A 24010-nucleotide genomic window follows, 5' to 3' on the forward strand; every position below is an offset into this window, starting at 1 on the left:
CCTGTGCGTTGCACCAGACCCCAATCCAAACATTCCATTCAGCTGCTGCAGTTGAATGGCCCTCCTAAAGGCCTCACCGTGGATTTGTTGGGCTTCTTCCTCACGGAAGACACAGGCTGGGGCGCTAACCCAACCTGCTCCCGGGTGCCGTCTAAATTCCGGCCGTCAACCGAGTCTCCGGTGGTCACCAAACTATTCCTGGTTGTCACATAGTCTATTCCTATGAGCCACTATAAATAGAACTAATAGACTGGTCTACTAACAGACTGGTGTCATCTGCAAACAATACACAGCTCATTTGGTGTAGTATCTCACAAATGTCATTGATGTACAAAATGAATATCTCTCTTTACCTCCTCAGTCACCTCCCTCCTTATCAGATTTTTCATAATAGCTAAATATTACCGGGCATCTGTTTTCAATTAGAAAGCACTTGCACAAGATCTCATTGATGTCAAGATTAGACTTCATCTGAAGTAGACCAGCGCTTTTCGGCCTCATTTTGCACTTGGTTTCGGGGGTAGACAGACCATCACCAAGATCTCCGCCAATGTTTTTCATCCCACCTATCTTCTGTCTCTGTGCTTATAGTAGTGTGTTTGCTCCAACTTTCCTACAACTGTCATATGATTGTTCTCTCATCTGTTGGTTTCCAGGGTGAACGTGGTCCATTAGGTTTGTCTGGTCCAGATGGATTTGCAGGACCGCCGGTAAGTTTGAAGTTTCAACCTGTTAACATGCTGCTGCTGTTTTAACCAATATCCTCACCAAACAATCTGTGACAATTACATTTGGGGCTTCCAATGTCCCACTATAGCTCAGTCTGTACATCCATGCACAGCAAAGTTGTGAAGACATAAGTTTTAGTCCTTACCTGTATTATTAAAGGGGAAATCCAGACCAAAACATATCCCCCGTTAATTTGACCTTTTTCATAAATGTTCCTACCCGGTTTGATGGATTTCTGTTATTGTTGCTCCTCATCAGAGTTTTGACGACCACCTCCTCACAGCTAAAATGGGGCTGGTGCGACTCATCCAAAAGCGTTTATTTTAATAAATAAAAATAAATAAAATATGTTTGTATTTACCGGTATACCAGAATGCCTTGGCTGTAATAACTCCAGGACAAAGCCTTCTTTGCGCTACAGAAGTTACGCTAAAAGTGTAGTAACCGGAAATCGATACGCAATACGCTAGAATCTCGCCTAAGCTCTCTGGAAAAGTAAACAGAGCTGTATTCTCATCGAGTACTGCAAGTGGGGGTCTAACAGCACGTTGGTGCATCTCTTGGAACTATAAATAGACGATTCATGAAGAAAGAAATTACTTTGGAACGGCCAAAATAAGCGCTTTTGGATGAGTCGCACCAGCCCCATTTTAGCTGTGAGGAGGTGGTCGTCAAAACTCGGATGAGGAGCAACAATAACAGAAATCCACCAAACCAGGTAGGAACATTTATGAAAAAAGTCAAATTAAGGGGGGATATGTTTTGGTCTGGATTTCCCCTTTAAGTACGGTATATATGCAAGGTATGATGAACAGTCAGCTGGTCATTATTGGGAAATAAACACCCGCAGTCAATCTTTCTTCTATTTGGGGTTCTCTTCTATCCCTGGCGGTTAGGATGTGTCTGGACAGGCGTCTGCTTCTTCTGAACCTGATAGGCTGCAGGGCCAAAGGTCATCCTAAAGAGGAAAGGCACTCTGGCTAGGGGTCAGGGCTTCAATGACATGCACAATATCCTCTGCCACCTCAGATGAGAAAATGTCATACCACACCAAAGGAAGAATTTCAGGCACACACACACACACGCGCGTGCACACACGCACGCACGCACACACGCACGCACGCACGCACACACGCACGCACGCACGCACGCACACACACACACACACACACACACACACACACACACACACACACACACACACACACACACACACACACACACACACACTCACCCAGAAAACACACACAGACCTCTATTGCAGCTTTTCTTTCGTACCAAGCTGACAATTGTCCTTTGAATATGAAGTCAGCTACTTGGGAGTAATAGAAGCCTTGTGTTGAGTTAGTATCCGTGTTGTATGTATGGCCTTTCAAGGAAACCCATGTGTCAATGCCCATAGACGACTGTGTGTCTGCATGGCACTGTAGCCCACTATGTAGCCTCCTATTGAATCTCTGGGTCTGGTCTTCACATACCTGGCCCTCACCTTGCCTCCCAGGAGGCCATCTCAGTGTTTGCAGTAGCTGAACCTAATCTACCCAGCACATGAACTGTGCCCCCGCCAAGTATTTTCAGAGGAAATGACTGACTTGGGGCCTAAGCTCTTTACCCCCAAGTGGGCCTTTTATTGAGTGTGAAGGTTCACATGTCACAACCTCGGAAGTGGTCTCGGACTCAGCGGTCCCGTTCAAATAGGTTTGCGTGCTGTCCCAAAAAGACACTGACCTGGCCCTGACCTTATGACTCGGAGCTGTAAACATCTGTTGTTGATAGTCACGTCAAAGAAGGAAAACAAAAGATCTTAAGTGAAGAAAAAAATCACATTTAACAAACAATGAATGTGTTTATTTCACAAAGAATAAGTGCTTATTTTGCTAAGCCATGCAGAGTTTGGCTATACAAACAAAACTGTGGGTTGTGGTGTGCCAACTTCCCTGTCAAAGAAAAAATCCACTTTTATTAAATCTCTCTAAATAATGTTTTAATTATGTTATATTAGTTTTGGTTTTAACTCTTTGTTCATTAAATCAGAGCAGAATTTGAATGATTAAATTGAATCTGGCACTTGTTTGTTGCTGTATTATTTTATTATTAGTAATTAGTAGTCTAGGATAGGATGTGGAGGTTAACCTTGATTACTTAACACCACTGGTTTAATCTTTGATATTGTAAGTAACGTATATGTAGCTTCAGATCAATTGTAGCCATTAAGTATGGTCTATTTTTAGATACTTCTATACATAAGTGCACTTAGTGGGTATCTGTATGTCTGTCTGTGGTTGTGTATGCTAATTGAACTTAAGAAATAAAATAAAACAACTGTATATGCGTATAGTTATGTTTGACCCTCAGTCAGACCACACTAGGTCAAGGGCCATTCACTGTAACCTTTGACCTTTGGTGCCATCAGACTGCTGACTGCAGGAAGGAAGTAGCAGATTGTTCCTAGATCACTAGACAACTCAAGTGTCTGGTTTCTGCATGACTGCATGCTGAAGATACTGTGCAGTATACTGTACAGTATATTTATACACAAATGCGGATGTGCACGGCACACACACACACACACACACGCACGCACACACGCAAGCACATGCGCACACACACACACACACACACACACACACACACACACACACACACACACACACGCACGCACACACACACACACACACACACACAAACGATGCGTTCCCCCTAGTTACGGGTCCGTAGAAAAAACACAATCTGGGAAAAGAATCCGAGATAAATGTATTTTTCCAAATACAATAACCTGGAAGTGAATCGGGCGAATTCTTTTGGGATGACGATATTCCCGGTTGTATTCGTCTCCTAGCAACCTAGCACCATTCATATGTTGGCAAAGAGCGCCCTCTAGCGCTAATCACTGAAAACCCTGAAATGACTAGTTATGTCAATGGCAGTGAACCATTGGATTTCAAATTACGAGTTATTTGTGTCAGTGGCAGTAAATGTGTTAGGCAGTAGTTATGATTGTGTGGCGTTTGTTGGATGTTCTGAGAGTTTGTAGTTAGGGGTGGGGCGGTATCGACATTTTGTTATCGCGGTTACCGTCTTCCCATTTACCGCCGTATCTATTAATTAAGGTTCGGCGATAAGCCAAAATATTGCAATCGTCTTCCCAAAAGACGATTGCCGTCTTCCCCGTACAGCAGAGCGGGTCTGGCTTTGAAAGGAGCAGATCTACAAGCTCACAACACGTCGCATCCGCGACGCGTTCTGAGCTTTTAGATCTGTGCACTGTATAGTAACGTAGGCTACTTGGGCTTTTCAAACACAGACAGCTGTGTGTGAACAAACCAGAAGAGAGTATTGTTCTATTATTTCTTATCAAATATGGTTGCATCTTATGGATCTAACCACTTTGACCTATGTTGTTCTGAATGAAGTACTATATATCAACCTGAATTTCTGCAGTTACTGTAATCTTTTCATTAAAGGACCACTTCAACCATTTACTCCTTACTAATGCTTATTATAAGATCTACGTCTACGGTCTACTCGTTCTGTGCCTACCAATGACTTCATCGATGGGTATACCAAGTTAATAGACAGTACAGCCCTTCTCTTTTGGAAATTGAAATGACCATACCTGCCTACCGATGATGTCACTGGTAGGCACGTACAGTATATGAACTGTCCAGTGTCCACAGTCCTCGACTGGGACACAGTTCAAGTAGACAGAAAATGATCAGTTCATTTAATTGAGTTATTCTTTATTTTCAAGGGTCTCAAGGGCTATCCAGGACCATCGGGCCTACCAGGAGAGCAAGTGAGTACTGTTGAGTGCCTGTGCATTAGAGTAATGTGTGCATGTGTGTGCGTGCGTGCGTGCTCATGTGTGTGTTACTTATCCACTTTGCCAGACTCCATCCCTTGTCATTAGCACTGATGAGGAGCATTACAACCAGGCCTGGAATTTCGTCATTTAGGGGCAAGGCCACTTGACATTTACAATTTTACAATTTTACACCTTTGGTGTTGTCCATTCTTTTAGGGCACAAAGGCCAAATGCCAGGGCAGGAAGGCCATTAAATAAAACAAAACCATTGAAAGAATGTGTTGAATTTAAGGGTTATGGATGATAACCTAATCTACAGTGAAATAGATAAATTATGGTATTTACAATCTGATCCATGCTCAGCCCTGCACGTAAGTGGTACAGTCATCTGGGGCATTATGGCCACTGCGGCCTTAGGTCATGCCATTTTTTTGAGGGGCACAAGGCCATGGTGTTCATGGCCTCCATGAAATTCCTGCCATGATTACAACCAAAGTCTACAACTAGACACAAATTAGCCCAGTTCATACATTGTTGTGTGGCAGCGCCACACCGATAATAGCCGATCTACAAGCTCACAATGCACTACGCGTTATGAGCTTGTATGTATACCAGCTTGCACGCACGCATGCATTCATGCAAGCAAGCTGCACAGACGCACACACACACACACACACACACACACACACGCGCACACACACACACACACACACACACACACACACACACACACACACACACAGCTGTGGATTGTGCGTCAGCAGCCAATTACCTCAGTGTCTCAGCTGTCCCCTCCAGTCAGTGGTTGCTTTTATCCTCCGTTTATCCCCCTTCTCTGTGATGGAAAACAACTCTTCACCTCATCAAAATGCTAGCAATTAACATGCCCCGTAACACAGCCTTCGACACATGTCCACGTCCAAATGCACCAAAGTGTATAGGCTTAGAAGAGAACCGGCAATTAATCTCTTGCAAGGTGTTGGCATCACTTCGGTGCCAGCTCTGTGTCCATGATGTGATCAGACAACCAATGGTGGAAAAAGTACTCACGTTTCTTACTTTGGTAAAAGTATCAATACTGCAATGTAGAAGACGTCTGGAATTCAACATGTACTTGAGTAAAAGTACAAAAGTATTGGCTGTTTTCAAATGGCCAAAATGCATATTGGGCTGATGTATATGCATGGTGTGTATATTGATGTATATTTTGCAATAATAATCAAACTCTACAGAGTAATTAGTAACTAAAGTTTTCAAATAAATGTAGTGGAGTAAAAGTCCAATATTTGCCACTGAGATGTAGTGGAGTAGAATTAAAAGTAATGAAAATTGGGAATATAAAGTCAAAATACCTCAGAGTAAATTTACTTAGTTACTTTCCACCACTGGTGATCAGACAACTACAGTGAACAGAGAGGACACATCCTGGGATTTTTCTCTTTCATGACATTTGAAAAGCTGGTGTGTTCAACACAACATAAGTCACAATGGAATTGTCATTGTATCACAATCAGTGCTCTGTGTGCATACATTTGCTAGAAATAACGATAGTTTGCAAGATATAAGTAATCTACGCATCATTGGCATATACATTTAGTATATCGTCACTGTCGGGCAGAAACCTTGTATCTCCAAGTTTCAAATGTGTATGTTTTTTCCTAAAGCAGTAATGAAGCAGGGCTTTACCCTGCTTCATTCCTTCATCATGCAATACTGTCGCACAAAACTAGTGAAAATAGCTGATCTACAAGCACACAACGCCTCGCACCGATGATAAATACAAGACGAACGGGTTGGGCCATACAAGGTTTGCACCTGACAGCAACAATATAGTGTTGGATAGTGGAGTTAGGCAAGGGAGGGGTGAGGGTACAGCTGGCACAGTAACTACTATGCAGGGTACAGTAGGAACACTGCTTGTTTTATTCCTCAGTTGGCAACACTGGTAAAGTTCTGTGTTCCTCCTCTTTCACTTTATCTATCCATCTCATCTTTCTCCACTCATGTCTCTCTCTACCCCCTCTCTCCCCCTCTTTAACCCTCCTTCTATTGTCTCTCTCTCTCTCTCTCTCTCTCTGTGGCTGCAGGGCGTGCCAGGACCTCCAGGGGAGGCCGGGGCGGCAGGTTACCCTGGCAGGCAGGTGCAGTGAAAAACACGCTTCCGACTCCTCCATCCATCCTCTTGGGTTTTTCTTGAGCACTCCACTCAGAATGCACCAAAGAAATGTCCAAATAAAAGCACAGAGCAGTGTTGTTGTCATTTCATACTGAAAATGAGCAGTGAGCAAAAAGTTCTTCGTCTTCGTTCTACCCACTATTCATGGGTTGCATTTGTAGGCCTACAGCGGCCATGTTGAGGACCAACACAGGTGGTCTGATTGGTGTAGAACATTAGTTCTATGCCAATCAGACAATTGAAACACCTGTGTTGGTCCTTAACATGGACGGTGTAGGACTACAAATGCAACCCATGAATACAACATTACAATGAGTAGTATAGGCGGGTAAATGCATTTAATTCAAACATGCTTGTGATCATCACATATCTGGACCTGAAAAGAACTGGCTATTGTTCACCTCAAACATCCATCCTAATCCATAAAGGAAAGCACTGTCCCCCACAATAATGACAGAATTAATAGACAACCCTTTGTACTCCCATCACCTTATATTTATAATAAGGATTCAACATTGACCAAAATGTGCCACCTAAAGTAAGGAAGTGCATTGCACTGAACACGTCTGTGTCAATGAAATAGATGAATGAATGAGATGATGACAGATTTGGTGATGATGAATTGTGAACACTTTGGAATGCTGCAACGGTGTGCATTCCAAAGCAATGCAGACCAGGAAGTATAACATTGCTTCTCAGGAGTACGAACAGCATGTGTTTTCTCTTAGCTGTCTGTCAGTCAAACCTACTGTATCTATCTTATCAGACCAAACTGACAGCTCTGTGTGAGTGATGTGTTTAGATTTGCCCCCCCACCATGTGAAATTTGACCACCGCTGAGACTGTGCATACTGTGACAATACCCCCTCCTCACCCAAGTCTCTCCTTTGTTGCAGGGCTTGGCTGGGCCAGAAGGTAACCCAGGGCCTAAAGGTGTCCGTGTAAGTACAGCTTGCTCCCTGCGTCTGTCTGCCCTCGGCAGCGCCAGAGTGAATACTTCATTTCCTGAAAGGATTAGGACAGTGTCAGGCCCACAGCCCCTACTCCAGGGGGACTGTCCTGAGATCTGACTTGCGTTTCTCACATACCTGCTGATGGGAGCTGCAAGGCTCCTCATGGGGCTGGTCCAGGGTCTGTGTTGTCTCTCAACAAGGCTGTCTGGCTCCGCTCATCATGGCTCATTCCTCAGGAAGCAGGCATGCCACAAGAACCATAGAACAGAGAGAGGAACAGGGGAGGGGAGACAAATAGAGAGAGTATAAAGGGGGGAACTGGGCAAGTTGAGCCAGAGAGAAAAGGGAGTTAGGGCTAGTGTTTGCAACTCGGGAACGAAAGGAAAATCTTGATTACTGAGTCACAAAGAAAAAATCGAACCTCTGTTCGAAGTGGAGCTGTGTGTGTGTGTGTGTGTGTGTGTGTGTGTGTGTGTGTGTGTGTGTGTGTGTGTGTGTGTGTGTGTGTGTGTGTGTGCAACAGCGCCCCTCCCTTAACATGTGTGGTCAGAAAAGGTTACTGCAGGCTACAGACAGACAGACACGGAGACAGACAGACAGACAGACCCACACACACGGCCACGTATAGGGAGCTTGTGTTCCACACAGCTCCAAAAAGTGTGAAAGAAAGAGAACAGTGAGTGAGCTGGGGAGAGCTTCTAAATGTGTAGTAAATTCAATTCAATTCAAAGGAGCTTTATTGGCATGAGAAAACATACGTTTACATTGCCAAAGCAGGTGTCAAAATCTATTCAAAACTTTTGAAAATGGGGAACGTATATACTGATCTTATAGTGTATACAGTATATATACTATACCAGTAGTCAAGCACCTGCAATATAAGTGTTGCTTAACCATTTAAACCCAATATACTTAGTTGACCGGTGTCCCCCATGGGTCTATACTAGGCCCCCTTTTTCGTGTCCAGAACAAGGGGCGCATGGGTTTGTGTTGTAAAATAAGTGCACTGACCCTTCTTTAACCATACAATATGATACAACTATTTTTTCAACCATTCCCTGTCTATGGTGGGTAAGCCCAAAAGAGAGAGCACTCAGCCCAGACAGACAAGAAAGGAATACACCAACCGGACCATGAGCATGCTGACCAGTACTTCATACAGTTCCAGTTACAATAGCCACCTGAGAGGCAGGCCGTCCATAACTCACTGTCCTGCAAAGCTTTGATGGGCTTAACATCTAAATCCCTACATATTTCTAGTGCACTGAAGCATGCCATGTGGCACATTATACTGTAGGTCCCTGTGTTTCCACTGTTGCACTGAGGTAACAGTGAAAACACTTCATATAATAATACTGTACATAGATAATCCCTATACACACTGAAGAAAACTGGTAAAAGAAGACATGCTAGAGGAGAGAAATTGGGCACAGTTCAGTGCCATATTGTCGCTATTGGGCAGAAACTTTGTATTTTTCCCCCTGTTAATTAAAGGACAACTTTAGTTTTTTACAACAAGGGTTCATATTTTAGATTGTAATTAAAGAATATAAAAGATGAGTGTTAAAATTATTTAATTTACTTCTTTCTATTGTTTTAGAGATTCTTATTTCAGTAGTTGGGGGCATGCGTACAAGTGGCTAAATATGTAATTTTACACAGAATAAGCCCATTCCCAAGATACAACGCAACCTTTCATGGTTGGATGTGACTTATGGGGGCTAGAAGTGTTACTGTAAATAACAATAAAGAAACTGCTGGCTTATTGTGTCTAAAAAGACATATTTAGCCACTTGTATGGGGCTAGTCGCAGTCGGGCGGTGTCCCAGTTGGGCGGTGCAGCGATAAGGCGGTGGGGGAGCCTTTCCAACAGACTTTAAAGCACGCGATCTTCATCCCATTCATGCGTTTATCGTGCGCTTATATAACGATTGCATTCACCGCGGCTTCGTAACTCGCGCGGCGCCGGCCGCGCGAGTTACGAAGCCGGGCACTCGCGCCTGCGGCGCTCGGGCGCGAAGAGCAGGACCAAGGTCCGCTGGCCTTCGCGCCGCTTGCAATGTCGTGGACAATAACTGTGACATATAACCATTGTATTGCTCATCAATGGGGTCTCATAGCTGTACGCTTGCCGCCTAACGCTACACCGCCTCCCAACTGGGACACCACCCAACTGGGACACCGCCCAACTGGGACACCGCCCAACTGGGATTTTCCCCTTGTATGCATGCCCCCATGCGTACGCATGCCCCACATTTTAGCATGGTAAACGCAATAAAACAATAGAACGAAGCAAATGAAAACATTTTAACACTCACTTTTTCCTTTCTCTAATTACAATCTAAAATATGAACCCTTGTTGTAAAAAAACAAAGTTGTCCTTTAATGCCCTACCTTGTACAAGAGTGTCATGCAAAACTAGTGAAAATAGCCGATCTACAAGCCGCCAATGCTTTGTAATGCGATACTTAAAGTGTGGGTTTCATTAATATAGAACCAGTGAAAATGATTAACAAGAGGATAACTATTTATACTGTAGGAAGGTTGGGTTTATAATGCATTATAAACGCATTCATAATGCACTTGTAATAAGTTGTCAGTGGTTTACTCCTAACATGTCACTGATCTTAGCACCCTCCGTTGAACTTGTGATGGGCCTCAGATTAGTGAGGTTGTACCTACCGTACACATGTGCTCATACATAGTGTATTTCATTCTCAGCCCTTGTGTAACCACCCAATTTGGCCAAGAGTACATTGTTGTTTACACACAACAGTTTGAGACGCGTGATTGCCTGGAGCTTTAATCAAATGCAGAGTAGTTCCGTTCAGTACAGTTACGAAGGATGAATCTGTAACATAATATTGATAACAAATACAATGACAACCAAAAATTTGCTTTAGACATACACAGTCCTCAATCATACAATATATTTTTGTCATTGTCTTCCAGGGTTTTATTGGACCTCCTGGTGTAGCTGGGCCCCCAGGGCTGGAAGGAGAGAGAGTAAGTGATTTTGTTTTAATTGTGTCTGAAAGTCTCCGTCTTGACAGTAAGGTTTAATATTATGTTTGCACAAATTATCATTAATCTCATGTGTATTTTGTATCTCTGCTAAGTACAGTATATCTATTATGTTAGATTTGGCAAATGCCAACTCTTTTCAAAATGTTGCTTTTATCATTTAGCTGTCATCAGCATGTTGCACTCGGCTCTCTTCCAAGTTGTGGAAGAGAGATCTTTTCAGATTGGGAGTCACTAAATGCTTGCAGACCTTCAGTCAGTAACATACCCGACTACCCGTACATTCATCAAGTCATGGGCGATCATTCACATTGTTATTCTATTTTGTAGCAAATTAAGCAAAAGTAAAAGGTGCTTGGTGGGAGTAATCTAAAACATGTATTAATAACCTCAATAGTAGCTAGATACACTTAACCACTAGACCTTATATTCTTTGTTGACTGGAGTCCCCCAGTGGTCTATACTGCTCCCCCCTCCTGTCCCTTCTACACAAAATCCCTAAGTAAAAAATAACCAATATAAAAGCTCACAACATAACACATTACGATGTATTGTGAGCTTGTGGATCTTTTATTTTTGCTGAATGTTTGCCCCAGAATAGTGACTCTTGGGTTCAAGTGGTTAAATAAGCTATAAGGAAAGTATCTATTTTCCACAAGGCTTAGACCGAATGACATCACAGTTAAATCTTTGCTCTTGCAAGGAGCTCCCAGTCTGCATTTCTCTAATAGAGCAGTCTTTTGGCTTGATGTGCCCTGGTGAATATTGACTGGACACTTGCCTGGGAAACCATTCATGTTTGACGCCATGCCAGCATACTGTATTTCTTTCTCCATGTCTTGCTGTACTACTGAAAGAATGTTACAATTCAAAGGTGGTGGGCTGCCCACTTGCCTTTTGACACAAAAAAAACTAACAAACAAACAAAAACAAACACACAAACAAATAAATGATTAAAAAAATACATAAATGGAAGAACCTTCTGACACTCCCGCCCTGTCAGTAAATCACTTACTCAACGGAAGCACGAAACACGTGACTTTTGTTATGTTTTCTCCTAATCCTTTTTGGTTCCTTTCCTAGGGCATTCCTGGTCCTATCGGAAAGCCTGGTCACAAAGGAAGACAGGTAATAATATTGTCATCACATTGAAAGTTGAGATCTTCCAACACGGAAGCAAGGAGGCATACAATATGCCGTTAGCAAGCATCTATCAATAACTCTGGTCCAATTTGTGGTTGGAGAGTAAATTACTATGGTGGGTTGCGGGGAGGGGGAAGTTGCAGGTGTGATTAAGTGCTCATCTGGAGTGCATCAGTTGTGCACATGACCCAACAGAGTGTTAGGGGAAGGACATACTGGTCAGAGCGTGCTATGCAACACTGAAAAGTGTACATCAGGTTCTCTTAAAAAGAAAAGTAATACTTTACACACAGGAAGCCCCCGGGACATCAAAGAGAGCCTCATCTGTATGCTGTGTGCGCTGCGAATGTGCTAATGCAACAGCATGCGGTGCCAGGAGTTAAACATTACTGACAGAGCAAAGACAATATTGTACGTAACTCTTCCAGAGGATCCAAACAGTTGTGGACAGCATGCGACCGAACGCATTAGAGATGTGAGCTTCTCAACAGCCCCACTTGTTATCTCTGAACGCTGCCAGCGAGGACTCTTTGTCATCCGCAGTTTCAAAGAACTTCCTGTTGCCACCCACATTCTACTGCTGTTCTGCAAACATCCAACTCATACTGTACTGCGCCCCCTGTTTCTTAACCGCGTCGGGAGACCAAACGTGTCCGTTTTGTATGTGCACTCCAAAACCATCTGTCTTCATGTCCCTAACCTCTCAGACATCAACTAGAATCCATCACATCAACATTATTTGCACGGCTCTCGTGTGCTCACAGATAGATCCTGTTTAATCAAGTGTTTCCTCCTCTCTGTCATAATGACACTAAACAAAAATACCCAAAAAGAGAGATCAAATCCATGGTTTTGAATCCAGCTGCATGTGACCTTTGTGACAAGTCATCATCATGCTGTATATTAATAATGCATAAATGATAAATGTGTGCCATTAAACACAACCCATTTATGACAGAGACAGATAGAAGTATCAAAGGTGGGTACTTGTGTGTTTAAAACCTTTTCAAAACAAATGTCAGCCCCCCTGTGTTAAAGGTGCCAAGTCGGCAGAAGGCCTATCGTCTGTAAAGATGGATGATCTTTAATTCATTCACTGTCCCCAGTAAATGCGTACATAATACAACCACTGCTGCTGATGTTCTGTTAGTTCTTACCTTTTCAAGTAGTCACAGAATATTTATCTCCAGTACGATTGATCTCCCAGTCGTTGGTAAGGTTATCTCTGTGTTCCACGTAAAAAAGCAAATCCTTTTGACCTTCGGTTCTTTAGTTATGAGCTGTTGAATACAGCATGTCAAACATGCAATGGAAACACAGGAGCCAAGATACAGGCATTTCCTGTTTTCCTGTGGTACTGTGACTGCAATTCTTTTTTACACTAGATGGAGCTCTTCGCTAACTTTTGAAAACCCCCCAAAAACTAAAAGACATTCAATGACGTCTTTGGCGGTCTGGTCCTTGGGAAAGGTCTTTGGCAGTGAATGAGTTAATCTCACAAGTTTAGACTCTATCGGCTCCACAGCATGTTAGATACAAAATATGTTCTTAACTAGAAAGGTGAGCTCAGCTCAGTAGAGCGCATGCCTCCACCAGGAGGCATTCGCTAATAATAACAGTGATGCACTAATAATAATAATGATGTTTGCAGTTAAATGTCTACCTACAGCCATGAAATGGTAGTGTAGCATGTGATTACCACTTGTATATAGTCTCTACTTTATTCCTCCCAGGATGTCCCAATCCCATCACCCAAAACATGTTATTTTCCAATCCAGCAGCTCATTCTGCAACTCTGTCATGTCTTTAGATTTCAAGATGGGCTGTTTTAGGCTATATTAGTTTCGGTGGCTGTGAATGTTATCACTCTAAACTCTGTGAAAGGGGATGTGTGTGGACATTAAGACTTTTAGTGATTTTGGGGTTTTAGGGTATGTTTGCACATTTATACATGTATAGTATACTATTGGTATTAACCAGACCTCAACTAATTTGACCAATGAGCGTTTATATGATTGGCTAGTTCCGGTCAATCCCATAAATAAATAAGCTTAGAGGGACAGGAGCTTCGTATTTGGCTAGCCTGGTGAGAGGCATATCCCATATACTATTGGAGGGACTATTGCTCGTTGGTTATAGATCAAGAATAAATACATACTGTAGTTGTCACTTGTCATAGACTGAAATTATTCAAGTATTCGAGAATTGAGGTCCTTGGCCAGCTGTCAGTGTGCACAACAACTATAACCCTGATAGGTCTAAAATTAGATGAGATAAGCTGCAGAAAGACACACACACACACACACACACACACACACACACACACACACACACACACACACACACACACACACACAGGCACACACACACACACACGCACACATGCACACACGCACACACGCACGCACACACATTCCTTGAAAATGTCCAAACTGATTCAAGCTGTCTAAAGACAGACTCACAATGTTTCTGAAATTATACATTCCTCCTCTATGCTTCTATTCATAGTGAAACACCCTTCCTGGGCCTGTTTACAAAGCTAATAGGATATGTTTAGTTAAAGGTACGTATCATTTGTGTTCTCGGCAGGGTGTTGTTGGTGATGCTGGGGAGAGGGGGCCAGCCGGTCCTGACGGCAATGAGGTAGGAACAATGGTTCTTCTTCTCCCTCCTCGCCTTTTTGTTCCCTCCCTCTACGCCAGGCCAATCTACAGTCCTACTTCCACTCCTCCTCCTCATCCTATCCCTTCTCTTTCACTGTCATGTGTCCTTTCTTCTCACTGTTCCAAGTAGACGGCACAAAAACAAAGAGTGAATCTGAGGACGTGTGCCTGATGATGTGCAAGCTCACAACACATTGCAGTGCGATGTGTTGTGAGTTTGTAGATATCTCCTCTTCTTATGTAGTCTATGCCACTGCCAATACTAGAGGAAACCCCTAATCTAAATGAGGTGCATATGTGCTGTATACTATGATAGAACACTGTATGTATGCCAGCCAAAATACCTCAGGGAACTACAGTGAACACACATGGCGCATCTGTACCAAAATGAACTCTTTCTGTCTTTGTGTTTATGTCGAACACTCTTGATAATGCTGCTCTCTCTCTCTCTCTCTCTCTTTTTCTTTTTCTCTCTCTTTCATCCCTTCTCAGCCATCTTCTCGCTTTCTCACTACAGCTCGAAGAGTTCTTTAACATTTTGAAACCGGTGCTGAAACGATATGTAATCTATTAAGATTAAGATGACAAACTTGGACAGAGTTTAGTCAGTCCAGCTGTCTTTATTGGCCTGTAAATTCTGCTGCGATAGACGTCATGTCAGGTTCAGGATTCTGTTTGATCAGCGACAGTTAGATATAGCATTGCTGGCCCGGGCCGCCAGTGTGGTGGTCCGGGCACCCTATTCTGCAATACCAGCCTGACAGCGTGTCATGGGTTTGAATCCCGTTCCTGCCAAACTTTGCTGCGTGCCACTCCCCATCTCTCTTCCCATTTCCTGTCAAACTGTCCAATCAATAAAGGCATAAAAGCCCCCAAATAAATCTTAAAAATCACAAAATAAAGCTATTGAAACCAAGAATAGTTCGCATTAGGCCCTGCAGTTTATGCTGCGCTGCATCAGTTCAGTAGTATGTGTTATGTGGTAATTATGACAGCTTGTGAGGGTGGTATTACAGTAATATATACTTTTCCTATCCTCTCTGTGAGACTTAGATTTTTTTGATTGGGGTTTGTGGAATCTCAAAAGAATGACTACATATCAATGATTACATTCAGTCAATTCGACATTCATGAGGTGAGGCCTTGCAAATGACAGTTACTGGGATTTATTGACTTGCTCAGTGCCATGCAAATAGGAAATTAATTTTTCATATGTCTATTATAGATTCTTTCAGTTTGTAGAAGCCTTAGGGAGGGGAATCCTTGCTGTACTTTAAGTGTCCTGCCCTGTGTACTTAGGATGTTGCTGTGATGTTTCACAGGGGCCTGTTGGTGGGACTGGCATCGGTGGTTTCCCTGGTCTGAGGGTGAGTATCAATCAATTCTCATAATTGTAATAAATGGCGTGTTGAAAGAGGCTCAATTGGTCATTGAAGTCTTTGGTGTATTTTAGTCCTTTCGCCCCATCCCATGGTGCAGTTAGCCTGGTTAATAAACCAGACTGCACAACACCACCCCCTGTTGGTAGTGATGGTGTTGTGTAGTATGGCCCTTCACATTAAATAAGCTTTTTCCACCAGCCCTCAGAGAGGGCGAGCCAATCAGGGCTGTAGGCTTGGGGCACGTGGTGGGTGGTGGCCTGGTTCAAAACCATTCAGCCAATCAGGCGAGTCTGTGTGTATTCAAACACATTCCCCCCTCCACTCTTATTACAGACATCAAACAGATTGTAGTCTTTGATGCTTTCAGTGACTAACGAGCTATTGACACTTGTATGGCTCAATCAATTACAGCAGCTCACAAGCCCTTTGAAGTTCAGAGGGAGCAATTAAGAGCAAGTCAACTTAAATTTTTTTTAAACCACCCCCTGCCCACCCCCCCAGAAGTGGAATGTCTGCCCGAAATCTTAGACTCTCTTCCCAAAACGAAGTGTGTGATAGAGTCTGACGCTTGCAGTCAGGCTATGGTGCAGTATCCATAGTTCCTGGCTCATACTGAACTGGTTAAAGGGGTCAGAAACCCCGCCTCTTTATTTGTTTTATCAGACTTGAGAATATGAAAAGATTTCTAAAATGTAGGCGTGGTTATCTGCCGTTGAACACAGAAATAGCTACAGAGACAGCAGAAAGCTCTGAATCCACAAGCCTATGGACAAATTGAACCATATCATTGCTCCCTATCACAAGTGACTCATTTATATAATATATATTTATAGAAAAAGTGATTTTGTGGTTCATGACTCCGATGTTGACACTTGTAGGCTTTGAACTCTAAGATGGGTTTAAAAGTGTAATGAGATCAAACAAAGATGTCACCATCCTTAAGTACCTGATACATTTTCAAGCCAATGCACATCATAAACTCACTGATATGTCAATCTTTGCCCGCCTGTCTGCACACCTCCCTGTATTTGTCTACCTCGTTGCGTATCTGTCTGATTGGTGTCCATCTTCCTGTCTGTTTGTCTCACTTCTGTCTGCCTGTTTCTCCATTCATCTCAGTCTGGCTTCTCTTCTGTTGGTTAGATTAGGTTTTTCGATGCATGGGAGGAATTGATCTGCTCCTCCACGCCTGATGAATGGGAATAAACGAGCTGCCAAACGCTTCTTGGACAGACTGTGTGCAGGGCTCAAGCCAGACCCATTAGTTTTTCATGGCAGCAGTATATTCTTTACCTCTTGTAGCGCATGCCGCCAATGACTGCTCAGACTTGTGCCAGGTAGACTGCCAAGGGTAGATTATGTCTATTTTATGCATCATAAAAACTAAGCCACCTTCCAAAACAGCTGCAGAGACACAAATAATGATAAAAGGCTTAGAATAAAATTAGTGGGGAAAAGGGGAGCATCCGCACTCATGAAATTAGAAATGGTCTGGTCTTCGCCAGGCTGGGTAGCCTACCCACTACCCAGGGTAGTGTCAGTCGTGGGTTGTATTGCAGCAAGCAAGACCCGAGGAAGCTGCAGGGGGAAATAGCGTTTCTCCTTTTCAAATTTGTGTTAGCCCTTTGGGCAGGAGTGAATGTGCTTTGGGAGGTGCGATCTGCAGGGGCTCAAAATGTGATTCAAATTCTGGGTTGATTGGCTGTTGCGTTCAAAGTGTTTTTGTCAGAAATATGCCCTAATAAATAACTCTTGAGGGCAATTACAGGCAAACAAGTATGGATGATCAGAGCCTTGATGCTCATTGTCACATGAGACCATTTGTACCGGCGCTTACGCGTTTCTGCAACAGGGACATCAGTAGCATTTGTGGCTCCCCCTATGGGTGGAATTGAATTATTTTCACTCTGTTGTTAAGAGGCCCCTCAATGTGTGATTCAAATGAGTGGTTGATTGGAGCTGTATTAATCCTTTTAGAAAAGGTTGGAAATCTTTACTTACACAATCAAAGTTATAGGCCAACATCATGTTTTATACTTGAAATATTGAACTTTCTATATGTTTAATAATGTCATACTGGAAGTCAATGGAGAGGCAATAACTCCATATTTGCAAGTCAATATGATGTCAGAACGATATGATGTATCACTGTCATGCATGACTGTGACGCAATATGACATCACAGTGTCGTATATGACATCTGAGATCCAATCGGAGACCCCATCTTATTTCATCACTATGAATTGTCAATCCTTTGGACCTACAACATCCCTCAGTGCAACTTGCTAATGTGGTAAAATTACGACGATGGGTCACATACCCAGACCAGTGTTATTTTAGTACATTGTTCTGTGTGTGACTGAAAGAGCTGTGTATGAAACCCATAGAAGCAAATCATTGTCACAAAAACAGGAGTGAACACACTACAGTCTGTAGTCTCTAGAGTTAACCCCCAGGTCTTTAGATCTCCATTCGATGTCTACTGACACAAGAGCACCAATCATTCTGTTCACTGTGGACAGGAGAGGATGTGACAGAGACAAGCAGCAGATGTGCCCGTACACACATGAATGAATGGCATGTCCTACTGTATAAGATGTGCACGCACATGCCGGTGCACGTATGCACAGATTGCACACAGACACACTTGCAAGTCCATGCATGTGCACAGGGGCTCACGCAAATGTGCGTGCGCACGCACGCACACACACACACACGCGCGCACACACACACACACACACACACACACACACACACACACACACACACACACACACACACACACACACACACACACAGTGGAATGTCAAATATGATGACTGCTTTAGTTCAAATCTTTCATCTTCAGTGGTGTTTAATATCTTTCTGGTGTTTTCTTTTACTGTGTTGTTTTACCGCCAGCTACTAAATATTCATGAAGGATGATCTGGAATCTGCTACTGTATGGTCCTTTTATCATTTGTCGGTCCCTGGTTATTTCTCGCTGAGCCAGAGTACACTCCATGTCTGGAGTGAGGGGACAGTTTGACTCAAACATAGGACAGAGTTGGTCACGCTGAAAATTGAATCATATGTCTGCACATACCTCTTTAAACCTGATTTATACTTCGCTTCACGCCAGTGTCGCACACTGAAAATAGCAGATCTACAAGCTCACATAGCGTCGCATTCCGACATGTTGTGAGCTTGCAGTTCGACTATTGTGTGTGTGCGACACGATGCGCAACCAGGTATAAATCAGACATATGTTGCCCAGTATGGGACGGGAGTTATTCAGGCTCACCAACAAATTGGTGGCTTTGCTGGAAGGAGAGAGACATCAGCCTGTATCTCTCTCTCTCTCTCTCTCTCTCTCTCTCTCTCTCTCTCTCTCCTCCTCTCCTCTCCTGTTTTCCTTTTGATTGTTTATATTTCCACTGTAGCAATTTAATGCATCATGACCTATTTCTGGAGAGCATTATAAGTAGAGTGCTGGAAAACTGCATCAGTATTGTTGGTAGATCCAAATGATAATCATTCTCCTTTATGATGGATTGAGTCTGGTTGATATGTGACACTCTACTTTGTCTTGCGTTACTTTGGTTTAACCATACCAGCGCAATTAGAAGGCAGGGGTTACCATAATATTTCTGGTCCGTTTTCATGGAGTGCCAGGATTTATAGCTGGGAATAACAAGGAATTCCACAAGGACAAATACGTTGACACAGAACACCTCAACAGTGTTGATGATGCCCTGAATACAAGAATTGCGCTGCCTGCCATGCTGGGTCAGGTGTATTGTAATTGCATTTGCCCTTTCAAGTGATCATTTTACACAATGCCATCAGGTGTGGAATTGGTTCAAAATTGGCAAACGTCAAAAGGGACACTGTTGATGTGCATTTCAGTTATCAGGGCAGATGGCTAAATTAGCTATACACAGAATACTGACAGGGGACTGTTTACTAATAGCCAGTGGAAACCATAGAACACCTCTGTAGACCATAGGCATAGATCATTCTCTGTGTACAATTTCCACGATGCTGTTCACAGGCAACCGTTGGCCTGGCATGCCAATAAAGTTTATGGCCTCAAGTACATCAACCTGATTCTATTTTGCATAAACACAATGAACAAGAACAATGTCGCAGCCACTGAGGCTAATGGCAAAAAAACTATTGAAGTAAGAATTGTAGTTTTCACATTCATGTTTTTGCCCAGGTGACCTCGCTGAACCTTTCTGACTCACAGAAGGCTGCTGAGTTTTATGGCTCTGAGTGTGAATTTTACATTAGTCCTACTACTATCTTGGGATAATGTTCAAATGATTATAGTATTAATTTATATCTATGACATTTGATTTCCTACTCGAATTTTGGTCATTATTCCTAGAAATTCAATTAGATATACAGTATCAATACAGTGTTTTACAGTGTCAGTACACTGTTACTCGCACACTTCTGGCTCCAGTGAAACTCATGCGATCCCTTAGCACTATGTTAGAACTACAGCCCTAGTGCCCCAGAAGAGCAGCAACAAAGCTGCAAGTGTTAGCTCTGGTATGCACTTGAAGTCCTTGCCAATGTATGACTCAACAGTATGTGAGTCAGACAGAAACATATCCCTGACTGTGTGAATTACAAAAGAAATGTTTTAGTGGACACCAAAAGTTATTTTATGCATTTTATTTCATTTGATTAGATTTTTTTACTTTTCAAGTTCCCTTTCCAATCCTTTAACATTTACTTCATAATCTTTAGTGGCCGATGCTTTGCACCAGAATCCAAGTGTCACATTTTTCCCACAGTGAGTGAGGCCTGGTATCATATAATTCAATAGTGCACATTCCTTAGACCTGGCGTGTGTAACGTGTCAAGTATATGATACTCTGGGCACCATGGCTTTTTAGGTTTTATTAGATTTTCTGTGGCTGCTCCAGTGTTTGGGTTGAAACTAGATGGTTTTCGTCGAGTCCATAATCATTGGTTTCTCATGTGGTTTGGCTAAACGTTCTTCAACCACTGGGCAGTTAGGGTGCATCTACCCACCAGTTTGAAACTGAAAGCAGGCCTTATGTTGGATGCTGATGGGCCCGGCGACTACCTGGCCTGGCATGGAGAATGCAGAAATGTGTGTAAATTGTTGTTTTCTTAGATTTTTATGTGCCATCAACTGAAAGCCGTTTCTATGAAGTGCGTGTGAACTGTCTCCATCCCACTGTGCTGCCATTAGCCAGCGGGGCCTCGGCATCAAACACTGGTATTACAGGGTCCAGATGGACTGCTCCTTCAAGCCACATGTCCTGCATGACATCACATTAAAACCCATTTAGGCCTAGAATTATTGAATGCTTTAACCAGTGAAAAATAGCAGATATACAAGCTCACAGCGCGGCACCGAGTGCCACGCTGCGAGCTTGTAGATCTGCTATTTTTGAAAAAGTCGTGAAAATGTGTGCAAATCTTTGACTATATGTATTTTCAAAGCGAACGCTTATAACTCAAATTTTGCTTCTGGGGTGTCCCTGGAACTAGATATTTTGAGATGGGTGTCCGTGGCCAAATAAATATATTTTTGGGGGTCCTTCACATGAAAAGGTTTGAGAACCACTGACATAGTAGTCTCTCAAGAACAGACTAACTGAGCTCCAGTTAAGTGAAAAGTACATTTTCTTTGACGATGACTGGCCAGATTGCTGACATAGAAGCAAAGGTTTTTCAAAAAGTCTTCAAAAGGATTCAAAAGACACTTATAGAATCGGGTCAAAATTCTATTTTTCACGATTTTTCAAAAATAGCAGATCTACAAGCTCGCAGCGCGGCACCGAGCTTGTATATCTGCTATTTTTTTTTATAGTTAAAGCATAAAATAATAATACACTATAATGTGTACCCGTTTTGAATGGGTTAAGCTGCAATCCTTCTCTTGCATTTCTCTTGTCTCTTTCTCTCGGCCCGACTGAAGAACATATTGATCATTAAGATAGAAGATAGTTGTTGTACACAGCTGCACGGGGGGAAGCATTCACAGGCCCTCTGCAGACCTCTAAAGGCCATTCTGAATGATGAGGTCATCAGAAAACATTTCCACAGTCCCTCTCTCGTACTGTATAGCGTGGTCCAAACATGGTCTGCTGTATGTATATGTGCTGATGTACTGCTTTGCTTTAGCATAGTGGTTAATGCTGCTTGCCAAGAAATGAATGCTCCCAGAACCTTCTTTTTTTTTTTTTGTTATCAATTATTTTTATTTTCCATAACATGAAATTAGAGACATACATATGAATAGAACAAGAAAAAGTAAAACATTAATCAAAAGAAAAATGCAATTAACAGACAAACAACACAAACAATAGCAAAACAAGAAAAGGAAAAGAAAACCCACCCACCCCCTTTCCCCGGACCAACACGGAATGTACAATAGTGCATGCCTGTGCTAGGCTGTTACCACTATATAGTGATTTCTTGAATCATAGCCTTAAGCTTATCTGCAATGTCCGACCACATATTAATGTTTTCTTCTTTTGCTCCGTGTAACCTTGCTATCGACTGCTCTAAATATACTATATCTAGAAAGGTTAAGGCCCACTGGCGAAACGTTAACGTATGAGGAGGTTTCCACCGCGTAGCTACCATCTTCTTCGCCGCCGTTAATCCAGCAAAGAAGATGCGCTTGCGTATATTGTTTAGTTGCAACTGTGAGACGTCATTTAATAAAAATAAAGAAGGAGAAGATATGATATTAATACTAAAAATAGTTGAAAGTTTTGAGGCAACCATATTCCAGAATGACGACACATTTGGGCATTCCCAAACCATGTGAAGGAAGGTACCAATACTATTTGAGGCGCAGAGAGTGCAGTTGGGATTATTCAAAATCCTCATAGCACATAGTCTGCGGGGAGTTAAATAAGTCCGATGAACAAAATTTAAATGAATTTGTTGATGGTCTGGATTTCTAGAAGATAGCCTAATGTTAGACCATACTGTGTCCCAACAAAAGTCAGGGTCCAAATTTGGTACATCATTCCTCCAAACAGTATCAACAGATAGGGGCCCATAACTACAGTCTAATAAAAAACCATAGAGGGTGGAAACCAAACCTCTTGTTCTGTTACCATCACAGATAAACTCATGGAAGGGGTGCAATCTAAGGGGAGCTTGCCATGGGACCCCATAGGTCCTCATGGACGTTCTCAGTTGGAAGTAGAAAAAAAGGGTATTTCCAGGCAGATTGAAGATGTCACACAAATCTCGAAAAGGTCGTAAACCATTTCTATCAAATAAGTCCCCTAATGTACGAATCCCCTTAGCCCTCCACCTTGGAAAGCGAATGGGGCGATCCTCGATTAAAAGTCTTTGATTATTGAACACTGGGGAAAATAAGTTCCATTTACAATCAATCTTACACATCTTTTCAGCTGCTCTCCATACTGCCACTAAATGAGAAATGATAGGTCCAAAGCGAACTTTGCATTGATGTGTAGTTATGTTTGAATAGATAAGATCTCTCAATTCAACAGGCTGCACTAAACTCTCCTCAAGCTCTCTCCAAGAAACCTTACTTGCTGGGTTAAACCAATTTAAAAGGGGGCGGAGCGTGAAGGCCCAATAATAAAATTTAAAGTTGGGCAATGAAAGGCCGCCATCATCTCTAGCACGTTGTAATAGAGAAAGTTTAAGACGAGGGCGTTTCCCTTTCCACACAAACTTAGATATCGAGGAGTGAAGCTTATTCCAGTATTGCGGCGGTGGTGGCAAAGGGAGCATAGAGCTTACAAAGTTAACCCTAGGAAGAACATTCATCTTTATGATTGAAACTCGAGCTTGGAGAGAGTTGGGCAAAGATGACCATCTATCTAAATCAAGACAAATCTTATTTAGAGTGTCACCATAGTTGTTCTTAACAATAGCCTGAAGAGAGGGGAAAATATCTATGCCAAGATATTTGAATTGGCTTACTACTGGGATTATGGGCGGCAGGATAGCAGATCTCATCTGATCATTTAGAGGTAGAAGGGCTGACTTCGTCCAATTAATTTTGTAGCCGGAAATGGAACTGAACTGATCAAAGATTTGAAGGACGTGAGTAATTGACTGTGGTGCATTCTCAATGAACAGTAGAATATCGTCAGCATATAGGGAAATGCGATGCT

General features: G+C 42.6%; 1 protein-coding gene across 1 annotated transcript in view; it reads left to right on the top strand.

The window, feature by feature from the left end:
• Positions 1–24010, top strand: part of col24a1 (collagen type XXIV alpha 1 chain) — a gene marked incomplete at both ends in the record, with an annotated part of 183635 nt that overhangs the window by 64332 nt on the left and 95293 nt on the right. The window contains 8 exons of the mRNA XM_080727840.1: positions 657–710; positions 4481–4525; positions 6622–6675; positions 7607–7651; positions 10616–10669; positions 11771–11815; positions 14420–14473; positions 15816–15860. Of these exons, the coding sequence (XP_080583966.1) occupies positions 657–710; positions 4481–4525; positions 6622–6675; positions 7607–7651; positions 10616–10669; positions 11771–11815; positions 14420–14473; positions 15816–15860 (396 nt within the window). The remainder of the gene's footprint in view (positions 1–656; positions 711–4480; positions 4526–6621; positions 6676–7606; positions 7652–10615; positions 10670–11770; positions 11816–14419; positions 14474–15815; positions 15861–24010) is intronic.

The sequence above is a fragment of the Nannobrachium achirus genome (genome assembly GCF_963921795.1).
Source record: "Nannobrachium achirus genome assembly, chromosome: 1".
Taxonomy (NCBI): Eukaryota; Metazoa; Chordata; class Actinopteri; order Myctophiformes; family Myctophidae; genus Nannobrachium; species Nannobrachium achirus.